Source organism: Salvelinus namaycush, unplaced genomic scaffold (genome assembly GCF_016432855.1).
Source record: "Salvelinus namaycush isolate Seneca unplaced genomic scaffold, SaNama_1.0 Scaffold182, whole genome shotgun sequence".
NCBI classification, from domain to species: Eukaryota; Metazoa; Chordata; class Actinopteri; order Salmoniformes; family Salmonidae; genus Salvelinus; species Salvelinus namaycush.
In genome coordinates this window covers 54,797-68,890 of record NW_024058586.1, presented here as the reverse complement: position 1 = coordinate 68,890, position 14,094 = coordinate 54,797, and the positions used below count along the sequence as shown (strand labels likewise).

At 47.0% G+C, this 14,094-nt stretch overlaps 1 protein-coding gene across 2 annotated transcripts in view; it reads left to right on the top strand.

The window, feature by feature from the left end:
- The window catches only part of flna (filamin A, alpha (actin binding protein 280)), a 94,161-nt gene that overhangs the window by 55,560 nt on the left and 24,507 nt on the right, over positions 1–14,094 (top strand). The window contains exons 18-32 of one of the 2 annotated variants that reach the window (XM_038983690.1): positions 2,086–2,176; positions 2,352–2,639; positions 3,267–3,379; positions 3,529–3,678; positions 3,845–4,163; positions 4,819–4,992; positions 5,634–5,796; positions 6,397–6,557; positions 9,226–9,393; positions 9,466–9,589; positions 10,534–10,690; positions 11,258–11,447; positions 12,834–12,913; positions 13,116–13,283; positions 13,501–13,572. In XM_038983690.1, coding sequence (XP_038839618.1) covers positions 2,086–2,176; positions 2,352–2,639; positions 3,267–3,379; positions 3,529–3,678; positions 3,845–4,163; positions 4,819–4,992; positions 5,634–5,796; positions 6,397–6,557; positions 9,226–9,393; positions 9,466–9,589; positions 10,534–10,690; positions 11,258–11,447; positions 12,834–12,913; positions 13,116–13,283; positions 13,501–13,572 — 2,418 coding nt within the window. The remainder of the gene's footprint in view (positions 1–2,085; positions 2,177–2,351; positions 2,640–3,266; positions 3,380–3,528; positions 3,679–3,844; positions 4,164–4,818; positions 4,993–5,633; positions 5,797–6,396; positions 6,558–9,225; positions 9,394–9,465; positions 9,590–10,533; positions 10,691–11,257; positions 11,448–12,833; positions 12,914–13,115; positions 13,284–13,500; positions 13,573–14,094) is intronic. The other variant, XM_038983691.1, reaches the window with a different exon arrangement.

Here is a 14,094-nt window from a genome sequence, read left to right as displayed (position 1 = left end):
ACCCACCAGGTGGGTAGTGTATGTATACAGTAGTGTGGTTAACCCACCAGGTGGGTAGTGTGTGTGTACAGTAGTGTGGTTAACCCACCAGGTGGGTAGTGTGTACAGTAGTGTGGTTAACCCACCAGGTGGGTAGTGTGTAGTGTGGTTAACCCACCAGGTGGGTAGTGTGTAGTGTGGTTAACCCACCAGGTGGGTAGTGTGTAGTGTGGTTAACCCACCAGGTGGGTAGTGTGTAGTGTGGTTAACCCACCAGGTGGGTAGTGTGTAGTGTGGTTAACCCACCAGGTGGGTAGTGTGGTTAACCCACCAGGTGGGTAGTGTGTGTATACAGTAGTGTGGTTAACCCACCAGGTGGGTAGTGTGTGTATACAGTAGTGTGGTTAACCCACCAGGTGGGTAGTGTATGTATACAGTAGTGTGGTTAACCCACCAGGTGGGTAGTGTGTGTATACAGTAGTGTGGTTAACCCACCAGGTGGGTAGTGTGTGTATACAGTAGTGTGGTTAACCCACCAGGTGGGTAGTTATGTATACAGTAGTGTGGTTAACCCACCAGGTGGGTAGTGTGTGTATACAGTAGTGTGGTTAACCCACCAGGTGGGTAGTGTGTGTATACAGTAGTGTGGTTAACCCACCAGGTGGGTAGTGTGTGGTTAACCCACCAGGTGGGTAGTGTATGTATACAGTAGTGTGGTTAACCCACCAGGTGGGTAGTGTATGTATACAGTAGTGTGGTTAACCCACCAGGTGGGTAGTGTGTGTGTACAGTAGTGTGGTTAACCCACCAGGTGGGTAGTGTGTGTGTACAGTAGTGTGGTTAACCCACCAGGTGGGTAGTGTGTAGTGTGGTTAACCCACCAGGTGGGTAGTGTGTAGTGTGGTTAACCCACCAGGTGGGTAGTGTGTAGTGTGGTTAACCCACCAGGTGGGTAGTGTGTAGTGTGGTTAACCCACCAGGTGGGTAGTGTGTAGTGTGGTTAACCCACCAGGTGGGTAGTGTGTAGTGTGGTTAACCCACCAGGTGGGTAGTGTGTAGTGTGGTTAACCCACCAGGTGGGTAGTGTGTAGTGTGGTCAACCCACCAGGTGGGTAGTGTGTGTATACAGTAGTGTGGTTAACCCACCAGGTGGGTAGTGTGTGTATACAGTAGTGTGGTTAACCCACCAGGTGGGTAGTGTGTGTATACAGTAGTGTGGTTAACCCACCAGGTGGGTAGTGTATGTATACAGTAGTGTGGTTAACCCACCAGGTGGGTAGTGTATGTATACAGTAGTGTGGTTAACCCACCAGGTGGGTAGTGTGTGTATACAGTAGTGTGGTTAACCCACCAGGTGGGTAGTGTGGTTAACCCACCAGGTGGGTAGTGTGTAGTGTGGTTAACCCACCAGGTGGGTAGTGTGTAGTGTGGTTAACCCACCAGGTGGGTAGTGTGTAGTGTGGTTAACCCACCAGGTGGGTAGTGTGTGTATACAGTAGTGTGGTTAACCCACCAGGTGGGTAGTTGTGTATACAGTAGTGTGGTTAACCCACCAGGTGGGTAGTGTGTGTATACAGTAGTGTGGTTAACCCACCAGGTGGGTAGTGTGTGTATACAGTAGTGTGGTTAACCCACCAGGTGGGTAGTGTGTGTATACAGTAGTGTGGTTAACCCACCAGGTGGGTAGTGTGTGTATACAGTAGTGTGGTTAACCCACCAGGTGGGTAGTGTGTGTATACAGTAGTGTGGTTAACCCACCAGGTGGGTAGTGTGTGTATACAGTAGTGTGGTTAACCCACCAGGTGGGTAGTGTGTGTATACAGTAGTGTGGTTAACCCACCAGGTGGGTAGTGTGTGTATACAGTAGTGTGGTTAACCCACCAGGTGGGTAGTGTATGTATACAGTAGTGTGGCTAACCCACCAGGTGGGTAGTTATGTATACAGTAGTGTGGTTAACCCACCAGGTGGGTAGTTATGTATACAGTAGTGTGGTTAACCCATCATGGTGGTAGGAATGTCTCTTTCCTCTCTGCATTCCAGTTTTCCAGCTCCTGTAAATATGTTGATGACTTGTTCCTTGATAGTGTGTGACCTCTGTGTTCCAGACCATTCCCATGACTCCTATCAGGATCAAAGTTGACCCGTCACACGACGCCAGCAAGGTCAAGGCCGAGGGACCAGGGCTCAACCGCAGTGGTGAGACACTCACACATGCTTAACACTCTCTCACACACACACTGTTTTAAAGTGAGAAGTTGGGGCTGTTTTTAAAAGCTATGAAAGACAGGAAGTTAGAGTTCGCCTTCACATACACGCTACCAATAATGAATATTTCTTGGTTTCTTCCCTATCACTCCTACCCGCCCTCCAGGTGTGGAGTTGACCAAGCCGACCCACTTCACAGTAAACACCAAGGCCGCAGGCAAAGCCAAGCTGGACGCTGTGTTCTCCGGCCCGGCTAAAGGAGAGGCTGTCAAGGACTTTGAGATCATTAACAACCATGACAACACCCACACGGTCAAGTACACCCCCGTCCAGCAGGGGCCTCTGGGAGTGGCCGTCACCTACGGAGGAGATTCTATTCCCAAGAGCCCCTTCTCCATCCCTGTGGCTCCAAGCCTCGACCTCAGCAAGATACAAGTTGATGGACTGGGAGACAGTATGTACAAGAACCACTAGAGTATATAGTATAGATGGTGATATAGGATCTATAGTGTGTAGATAGTGCTGTAGTATAGATAGTGATATAATATCTGGTGTGTGTGTATATATATTAGTATATATACACTACCGTTCAAAAGTTTGGGGTCACTTAGAAGTGTCCAGTTTGCTCTGTTCTGTGAAGGGAGTAGTACACAGCGTTGTACGAGATCTTCAGTTTCTTGGCAATTTCTCGCATGGAATAACCTTCATTTCTCAGAACAAGAATAGACTGACGAGTTTCAGGAGAAAGGTCTTTGTTTCTGGCCATTTTGAGCCTGTAATCGAACCCACAAATGCTGATGCTCCAGATACTCAACTAGTCTAAGGAAGGCCAGTTTTATTGCTTCTTTAATCAGCACAGCAGTATTCAGCTGTGCTAACATAACTGCAAAAGGGTTTTCTAATGATCAATTAGCCTTTTAAAATGATAAACTTGGATTAGTTAACACAACGTGCCATTGGAACACAGGAGTGATGGTTGCTGATAATGGGCCTCTGTACGCCATTGGATTTGAGCGACTTAGTCATTGCGTTCAAGTTTTAATAGTGTCTAAGCATTCTCTCTTCCTGTATCTGTCTGTAGAGATAACAGTGGGTAAGGACCAGGAAGTGACCGTGAAGTCCAAGGGTGCAGGAGGTCAGGGGAAGGTGGGAGCTAAGGTTACAGGGCCCTCTGGGAAACCTGTCACCTGCAAGGTACTGAGCTTGATTGATTGATTTTGATCTGTTTAAAACAGTTATTTATCCTAATTCTATGTTCATTGTTCAACACTTTGGCCTCAAACTAATTATTAAATGTGCTAAACCAAATGAACGTGTTCTTGTGATTTAATGTAATTATTCAGGTGGAAGCGGGGCTTAAACCAGAGACCAGTCAGGTGAAGTTCATCCCTCGAGAGGCTGGGCCATACCAGGTGGAGCTGACCTATGACAACGCTCCCATCCCAGGATCCCCTTTCAAACCCACCGCCTACCCCCCCACTGATGCCACCAAGGTAAACATGACCTCTAAACCCTTGACCTCTAACCCTAGTTCAAATGACTTGATATTTGACGAGACCTTTATTATAAAAACAAATCAAAGTTTATTTGTCATATGCACACGATACAGCATAGTGTTCACAGTACAATTAAACACTTCCTGTGCCCTTCCCCTGTCAGGTGAAGTGTTCTGGCCCAGGGTTGGAGCGTGCCAAGGTGGGAGAGACTGGGGAGTTTGTGGTGGACTGTACCAACGCGGGTCCAGCTGAGCTGACCATAGAGATCATCAGTGACAGCGGGACAGAGGCAGAGGTCCACATCCAGGATAACGGAGACGGAACATACACCATCACCTACATCCCCCTGTACCCTGGCTCCTACACCCTCACCATCCGCTACGGGGGGCAGGATGTACCCAACTTCCCCGCCCGCCTCACAGTGGAGCCGGCCGTCGACGCCAGTGGAATCCGCGTGTTCGGACCGGGAGTGGAGGGCAAAGGTCAGAGTTCGTTCTTGCCGTGTGTTCTGTGTTCTAGGCGTCAAGGTTGTTTATAGTTTTATATACATTTTTTATTTCAATTCGGTTTTCTATTTTTATTTTAAGTTTTTTAGTTTATTTTCAGACTTGATTTGTTAGTTTTATACAAATACTTCTTTCATTTAAAAAATATATTATTTAGTTTTAGAGTTTGGGACAAAGTATGGTGCCCTTTGGCGATCTCCCTAGTGTATTTCTTCCCTGTTAGCTAGTGAGATGCTCAAGCTAGGCCTATTTGAAACATCGCTGTCACCTGGCAGCATTTACCTGCCAGATTTAGAAGCTTGAAAACCCCATAAAGAAAATATATAAGCATTAGCTTTTTGCCAAAAGTTGAGGAGAAAAAAAACTCTAAACACAATTCATGATGGTTGTTTTGGATTCAAAGATAATGGTTTTAGTTTTTCAAATGGGTTTGTTTATTATTTCAGTTTACTAAATTGTATTTTTTTCATGAATAGTTTTAATTTGATAAAATAACCTTTCTAGGCGTGTTCTGTGTTCATAGCCTGTGTTCTGTGTTCTAGGCGTGTTCTGTGTTCATAGCCTGTGTTCTGTGTTCTAGGCGTGTTCTGTGTTCATAGCCTGTGTTCATAGCCTGTGTTCTGTGTTCTAGGCGTGTTCCGCGAGGCGACCACAGACTTCACGGTAGATGCCAGAGCTCTGAACCAGACGGGAGGGAACCACATCAAGACAGTCATCCAGAACCCATCTGGCGCCGTTACCGACGCTGTCATCACCGACCGCTGTGACGGAACCTACAACGTAGAGTACACTCCCTACGAAGAGGGTGAGTTAGTGCCATCTGCTTGCCATTAGGTGTAGTGACCATGATATATACATACTGTCCACACTCTGTATCCAGACACCATGATGTGTGTGTTGTCCAGAATCAGTGATCATGTACACTACTAACAAGAATAGACTGACAAGTTTCAGAAGAAAGGTCTTTGTTTCTGGCCATTTTGAGCCTGTAATCGAACCCACAAATGCTGATGCTCCAGATACTCAACTAGTCTAAAGAAGGCCCGTTTTATTGCTTCTTTAATCAGAACAGCAGTTTTCAGCTGTGCTAACATAATTGCAAAAGATGATCAAAAATGAATGATCAATTCGCCTTTTAAAATGATAAACTTGGATTAGCTAACACAACGTGTCATTGGAACACAGGAGTGATGGTTGCTGATAATGTAGATATTCCATAAAAAATCTGCCGTTTCCAGCTATAATAGTCATTTATAACATTAACAATGTCTATACTGTATTTCTGATTAATTTGAATGGACAAAAAATTAGCTTTTCTTTCAAAAACAAGGACATTTCTAAGTGACCCCAAACTTTTGAACAGTAGTGTATATTTAATGTCCAGGTCCCCCCCAATGTAGAGATGATCTATATTGTAACTCTATATGATAACTCTGTTTTGTCCAGGTCCCCACAGTGTAAAGGTGGCGTACGATGAGTCTCCAGTTCCCAAAAGTCCGTTCCGTGTGGCGGTGACGGAGGGTTGTGACCCGGGGCGTGTACGTGCACATGGACCCGGCTTGGACAGTGGCATCACCAACAAGGCCAACAAGTTCACTGTGGAAACCCGGTACGACAGGCACACACTAACCCACATTGAGGATAAAAAGCTTTGTGTGATGGTAGTGCACATAAAAATACCTTTTTTAGTTTGAATTCCCATCTACCAAATAAAAAAATACAAGTTAAGTGGGTTTCCAACGCATTTTGGCTGGTTTTGTCACTAAAGTGTTGCGTTATATAGCGAATGGGTTCACTGTTCTTGGCACATGCGCTCTAGCCAATAGCTCACAGATAGTGACATTATGATGGACAAGAGAGCAAGATAATTTTTATTTGTCAAACGATCATGTCACCAGAATAATCCCACAGCATGATGGTTATTATATCAGTGTTTCCACCTCCATTTCTTATTTTATCTAATTTAATATATTATATTTTATTTTTATCCATTTCTCACGTTGCTCATTTTACCAACACAAAAAGAGTCCATCTTGTCTAGCATATTTTCTAGGGAACATTTTGGAAAGTTTACCGAAAAATTTGCAGTTTCCATCAGGCCTGTTGAGACTTTTTTGTTGTTGTTGTCAGACATGTACTTTACTCGTATGAAAAGTGAATGGAAACCTGGTTAGTATGCTGATCTCGCTGTCTCTCTCTCTGTCTGTAGTGGTGCGGGTACAGGAGGTCTGGGTCTGGCTGTCGAGGGCCCATCAGAGGCTAAGATGTCCTGCACCGACAACAAAGATGGCAGCTGCAGTGTAGAGTACATTCCCTACGAGGCTGGAACGTATAACCTCAACATCACCTACGGAGGACAGCCCATCGCTGGTACGAATACACACACGCATGCTGGTACTTTGTATTGTGCATTTTTAAATTGTGAAGCTAGCTAGTGATCTTCCCAATCTCAAATCAAACTGTGTCACATGCGCCGAATACAACAAGTGTAGTAGACTTTACCGTGAAATGCCGAATACAACAGGTGTAGTAGACTTTACCGTGAAATGCTTACTTACAAGCCCTTAACCAACAGTGCAGTTCAAGAAGAAAATATTTACCAAGTAGACTAAAATAAAAAGTAACACAAGAATAACGAGGCTATATACAGGGGGCACCGGTACCGAGTCAGTGTGCAGGGGTACAGGCTAGTAGAGGTAATCTGGACATGTAGGTGGGGGTAAAGTGACTATGCATAGATAACAAACAGCAAGTAGCAGCGGGAGACGAAAGGTAGTGAGGGTGGTCGTAAATTGTCCGGTGGCGATTTTTATGAGTTGTTCAGCAGTCTTGTGGCTTGGGGGTAGAAGCTGTTGAGGAGCCTTTTGGTCCTAGACTTGGCGCTCTGGTACCGCTTGCCGTGCGATAGCAGAGAAAAGTCTAACTTCGGTGACTGGAGTCTCAGACAATTTCAAGAGCTTTCCTCTGACACTGCTTATTATATAGGTCCTGGTTGGCAGGAAGCTTGGCCCCAGTGATGTACTGGGCCATACACACTACCCTCTGTAGTGCCAAACGGTCAGATGCCGAGCAGTTGCCATACCAGGCAGTGATGCAACCGGTCAGGATGCTCTCGATGGTGCAGCTGTGGAACCCTTTGAGGATCTGAGGACCCATGCCAAATCTTTTTTGCCAAATCCTGAGGGGGAAAAGGTTTTGTTGTGCCCTCTTCATGACTGTCTTGGTATGTTTGGACCGTGATATATTGTTGGTGATGTGGACACAAGGAACTTGAAATCTTCGACCCGCTCCACTTCAGCCCCGTCGATGTTAATGGGGGCCTGTTCGGCCCTCCTTTTCCTGTAGTCCAGGATCAGCTCCTTAGTCTTGCTCATCGTTGAGGGAGGTTGTCTCATCGTTGTCGGTGATCAGGCCTACCACTGTGTCGTCAGCAAACTTAATGATGGTGTTGGAGTCATGTTTGGCCATGGAGGGGACTAAGTACACCCCTGAGGTGCCCCAGTGTTGTTGCCTACTCTTACCACCTGGGGGTGTCTCGTCAGGAAGTCCAGGATCCAGTTGCAGAGGGAGGTGTTTAGTCCAAGGGTCCTTAGATTAGTGATGAGCTTTGAGGGCACTATGGTGTTGAATGCTGAGCTGTAGTCGATGAACAGCATTCTCACATAGGTGTTCCTTTTGTCCAGGTGAGAAAGGGCGGTGTGTTGAGATTGCGTCATCTGTGGATCTGTTGGGGCGGTATTCGAATTGGAGTGTGTCCAGGGTGTCCGGGAGGATGCTGTTGATGAGCCTTGACCAGCCTTTCAAAGCACTTCATGGCTACTGACGTGAGTGCTACGTGGCGGTAATCATTTAGGAAGGTTACCTTCGCTTCTTTGGGCACAGGGACCATGGTGGTCTGCTTGAAACTTGTAGGTATTAGACTCGGACAGGGAGAGGTTGAAAATGTACACGTCCTGGTAATCCGTCTGGCTCAGCGGCTTTGTTAATGTTGACCTGTTTTAAAGGTTTTGTTCACATCGGCTACCGAGAGCGTAATCAGTCATCCAGAACAGCTGGTGCTCTCGTGCATGCTTCAGTGTTGCTTGCCTCGAAGCGAGCATAAAGGGCGTTTAGCTCATCTGGTAGGCTCTTGTCACTGGGCAGCTCGCGTCTGGGGTTCCCTTTGTAGTCCATAACAGTATTCAAGCCCTGCCACATCCGACGAGCGTCAGAGCCGGTGTAGTAGGATTCAATCTTAATCCTGTATTGACGCTTTTCTTGTTTGATGGTTCGTCTGAGTGCATAGTGGGATTTCTTATAGGCATCCGGATTAGTTTTCCCACTCCTTGAAAGCGGCAGCTCTAGCCTTTAGCTCGATGCGGATGTTGCCTGTAATCCATGGCTTCTGGTTGGGATATGTACGTACAGTCACTGTGGAGACGACGTCATCGATGCACTTATTGATGAAGCTGATGACTGAGGTGGTATACTCCTCAATGCCATTAGATGAATCCCAGAACATATTCCAGTCTGTGCTAGCAAATCAGTCCTGTAGTGTAGCATCCGCGTCATCTGACCATATTGAGCGAGTCACTGGTACTTCCTGCTTTAGTTTTTGCTTGTAAGTAGGAATCAGGATAGAATTATGGTCAGATTTGCCAAATGTGTTCTGTTCTGCCGGTGCATGGAAAATCCCGCAGCTCTACATTGTCCATGTCGCCGTTCAGCCACATCTCGTTGAAACATAAGATGTTACAGTTTTTAATGTCCTGTTGGTAGGATAATCTTAAAAGTAGGTCACCAATTTTATTTTCCAATGATTGCAAGTTAGCAAGAAGAACGGATGGAAGTGGGAGTTTACTCGCTCGCCTCCGGATTCTCAGAAGGATGCCCGATCTTCGGCCTCTTTTCCAGAATCTGTGGATAGCGAGTGATCTTCCCAATCTGGGATAATAAAGAACTAGTACAACATACACTAAACCCACATTTGACCTCTCTCTCTCTCCCGGTCTCCCCTCTTTCTTCCCCCTCTCTCCCCCATCTCTTGCTCTGTCTTTAGGCAGTCCATTCCAGGTTCCTGTCAGTGACACTGTGGACAGTTCTAAGGTGAAGTGCCAGGGGGTGGGGCTTGGAACCAACGTGCGTGCCAACATTCCACAGGCCTTCACCGTAGACGCCTCTAAAGCTGGAGTTGCACCTCTGCAAGTCAGAGTACAAGGACCCAAAGGTGTGTGCCAGCCCTCTCTTTGATTCTAGAACGTTTGGTTCCTGTGTCCAACTCTGGTTTGTCTGTGTGTAGGTGTTGTGGAGCCAGTAGAGTTGGTGGATAATGGAGACCAGACTCACACCGTGAACTACACTCCGACCAGAGAGGGACCTTACTCTATCAATGTACTGTACGCTGACCAAGAGATCCCACGCAGGTAACACACACACCGCACCACACGCAGGTAAAGCGCGCACACTCCTGCCAAGTTCTTGTCACATGCACAGGATATCGGTGTAAACAGCACAGTGAAGTGGTTACTAGCATTGCAGCAATATCAACTACAGCGTGTCCAGATATAATTATTAGATGACTCTTACCCAGACACACTACATTACCCAGACACACTGGTCTAAATTGATGGGTCATGTGAAAAATGTAATCACCCCCCAGACACATCTATCTAAGTGGACGGTCTCTATTATCTAGACATGTTCATGTAATACAATAGATGACTGTAATCACCCCCAGACACACCTGGCTAACTTGATGGGTCATGTAGTAATCCAGCCGACGTGGGGTGTTTATGTTTAGACATGTAGCTAGCTAGCTAAACAATGAACCGGCATAATCCCAACTACTACCAATACAAGCGTCGTAGCTGTAGTGTGAGTCTGCAGGAAGCTAAAGCTAACCAACTAGGTTCAATGTTAGCTATCTGACAGTAGGCTATAACTAGCAATGCAAATGGGTTTCTGATTCAAATAATATTACTACACAGATCATACATTAGCTAACTAACAGTATGCTTTAACATAGCATTTAAAAACACCTTTCTGACAAAATTAGAAACGTGTGTTGAAAATGTAGCTAGACTCTTATACATGGATCAACGCTTCACGGCAGACTGGAACCATTTTAACTCCGTTTTGTTTGTAGCTGCATCTTATTTTAGCCCCCAAAAAACACATTTTGATAAATGTATCTTCAAACACCGCTCCTGTGAAGTAGTGACGTGTGACATACGCCTAGTTTCCTGAAACGAGTCACATATAGACATGGGTGACACATATATATATATATATATATATATATATACACTACACATTTCTGTGAAAAATGGGGGGGGTTTCAGCTTCACAAAGTTCTGCTACTCTCCAGTCCCTACAAGGTGAAAGTGTTGCCTACCCATGATGCCAGCAAGGTGCGTGCCAGCGGCCCCGGTCTCAACACCACCGGAGTGCCCGCCTCTCTGCCTGTCGAGTTCACCATCGACGCCAAGGATGCAGGAGAGGGGCTGCTCGCGGTGCAGATCACTGTGAGTTTAGTTAACAAACCAATCAGTCTACTCCCACTATGTCTGGATGGTCCGTGGCCCGTCTGGGCGGTCCGTGGTCCGTGGCCCGTCTGGATGGGGTTATTTAACAGTAGGAGTAAGCTCACCAGGCGTTGGATGGTCCGTGGCCCGTCTGGGCGGTCCGTGGCCCGTCTGGGCGGTCCGTGGCCCGTCTGGGCGGTCCGTGGCCCGTCTGGGCGGTCCGTGGCCCGTCTGGATGGGGGTATTTAACAGTAGGAGTAAGCTCACCAGGCGTTGGATGGTCCGTGGCCCGTTTGGACGGTCCGTGGCCCGTTTGGACGGTCCGTGGCCCGTTTGGACGGTCCGTGGCCCGTTTGGACGGTCCGTGGCCCGTTTGGATGGGGGTATTTAACAGTAGGAGTAAGCTCACCAGGCGTTGGATGCATGTGTCTAGGAGGTGGCTTTACCAGCGTCACGGGCCAGCTAGTCACTAGTGGGTCTGTCTCATTTCCATGGTGACATCACCAGTATGACTGTCTCCATTGGTTACCTCATCTGACGGTCTGTTTGCATGGTGACTGTGTCCAGGACCCCGAGGGGAAGCCTAAGAAGGCCAGTATCCGTGACAACCAGGACGGGACTTACCTGGTATCGTATGTACCTGACATGACTGGTCGTTACACCATCCTGATAAAATATGGAGGAGACGAGATCCCTTATTCCCCCTACCGCATCAGGGCTCTACCTACTGGAGACGCCAGCAAGTGTACCGTCACAGGTAACACACACACACACACACACACACAGTGTTTTTGGTGCGGTATTGTGTGACGGTTTGAAATGTCCCTTCACCCCACACATCCTCCTCACCCCTGCTTCACTCCTCATCACATCTGTTTTCATCCCTCCATTTGGAGCACCAGTTGTTGCCTCTCACCCTGACTCTCATTGTATTTGTCACTGTTTCGCTCCTCTGCTTCCACCCTTCTCCTTCTCAGTGTCAATCGGCGGCCACGGCCTGGGTAAGAACACTTCGATGATAGATCCACTAGTCTGGTCTGGTCTTGTTCCGTCTCTGATCCATTACTTTGGTCTGTCTGCATGCAGGAAGGCAATACCCATTTTACAGTTCAAACTAGCTCCCTTTCCTGACTCACCTCTATCTCTCGCTATCTCGCTCTCTTTCTGTCTGTCAATTTCAATTCAAGGGGCTTTATTGGCATGGGAAACATATGTTAACATTGCCAAAGCAAGTGAAATAGATAATAAACAATATAAAATTAACAGTAAACATTACACTCACAAGTTCCAAAAGAATAAAGACATTTCAAATGTCATACGATGTGTATATACAGTGTTGTAATGATGTGCAAATAGTTAAAGTACAAAATGGAAAATGAATAAATGGATATACAAACTATTTTTAATGATGTTTGTTCTTCACTGGTTGCCCTTGTGGCAACAGGTCAAATCTTGGTGCTGTGATGGCACACCGTGGTATTTCACCCAGTAGATATGGGAGTTTATCAAAATTTGATTTGTTTTGGAATTCTTTGTGGATCTGTGTAATCTGAGGGAAATATGTGTCTCTAATATGGTCATACATTGGGCAGGAGGTTAGGAAGTGCAGCTCAGTTTCCATCTCATGTTGTGGGCAGTGAGCACATAGCCTGTCAGGTCTGACTGTGGCGGCTTTTCTCAATAGCAAGGCTATGCTCACTGAGTCTGTACATAGTCAAAGCTTTCCTTAAGTTAGGGTCAGTCACAGTATATTGCCACTGTGGGACAAATAGCATTCTATCTTTTTGTTTTCTCATGATTTGGTTGGGTCTACTTGTGTTGCTGCTCTGGGGTCTCTCTCTCCAAGCTCTCTCTCAAGCTCTCTCGGTGTGTCTGTCTGTAGCTCGCTCTCTAACTAACGTAGTTTACCTGTAGTACTAGTTGGCATGGTGAATGACATTGTGGGTAATGGAGTTGATATGGAGGCTGGATGTTGTATGCTGCTGATAGTAATACCTGTATAACATGTGTCTGAAAGGACATCCTATTCCCTATCTAGTGCACTCTATAAAGAATAGGGCTTTTGTGGAGAGGATGCATGGATGACTTGTGGGAGGGCGGGTCAGACTTCCTGTGTGACCGTTTCTCTTCATCTGTCTCTCAGGAGCCGGTGTGGGGCCAACCATCCAGATCGGAGAGCAGACTGTCATTACCGTGGATGCAAAGGCTGCTGGGAAAGGAAAGGTAATGATGGAGAGGTGTTTGATTAGACTTTCTTCATCTGTACGGGGGGGGGGGGGGGGGGGTAGGAGGGAGACGAGGGGGGAGGTGCGGGCAGTAGGGGGGAGGCGCGGGCAGTGGGAGGGAGGCATCTTAGTGTGGCTAACTCTCTACCCCCTCTCTCTCTGCTACCCTCTCCTCTCTCTACCCCCCCTCTCCTCTCTAGGTGACATGCAGTGTGTGTACCCCAGAAGGGGTGGAGTTAGATGTAGACGTGGTGGAGAATGAGGATGGAACCTTTGATATCTTCTACACCGCCCCCCAGCCTGGAGATTACTGTATCTGCGTTCGCTTTGGAGGGGAACTCATCCCCAACAGCCCCTTCCTGGTCACGGTATGTACAGTCACCTACAGATATGCACACGTGGTTGAGAGTGTTTTTGCAGGTGTGTGAGTCTTGATTGGTTAATGAGATCTTGGCCCCTCCCTCCTTCTACAGCAGATTCTCATTGGACAGTCCGGAGACACAGTTCCGTCAGTCTAGAGTCTATCTGAACGTTGTGGAACAGTTTGACAAAATAACTTATTTTTTATTCCACCCCCCCCCCCAGGCATTGGAAGGAGCCCCCTCAGATCAGCTCCAACAGCAACAACTACCACAGTACTACAGTCAACAGCCCTGGGTACTGGTCTCTCCACTCCACTCTCTCCACACAGGGGAAAAGCAGCCATTTTGTGAATCATCAATGTGGCTCCACATTTGACAAAATGGCCGCCGTGTCTCTTTACATCTTCTTGTCTGGCTGCTGCTTCTGTCATGATGTCTTTCTCTCACAGTGTCGGTGGTTTCATCTTCATCAACATAATCATCATCGTCATCGTAATCATGTCATACTTCATGTTTTGGTGTTTGGTCCCTATCGTCTTTTCATTTCAGCTACATTCTATTCTGCTGTGTTTGGTCTCATCGCCCCCTCCCCCCCAATAACTCAACCCTCCTCAACATCCTGAACCACTCTCCACCACCTCCGTACCCAATACAGTCCCTCACACAATACAGTCCCTCACTCAATAGTGTCCCTTTGTCCCTCACCCAATACTGTCCCTCACCCAATACTGTCCCTCACCCAATAGTGTCCCTCACCCAATAGTGTCCCTCACCCAATAGTGTCCCTCACCCAATAGTGTCCCTCACCCAATACCGT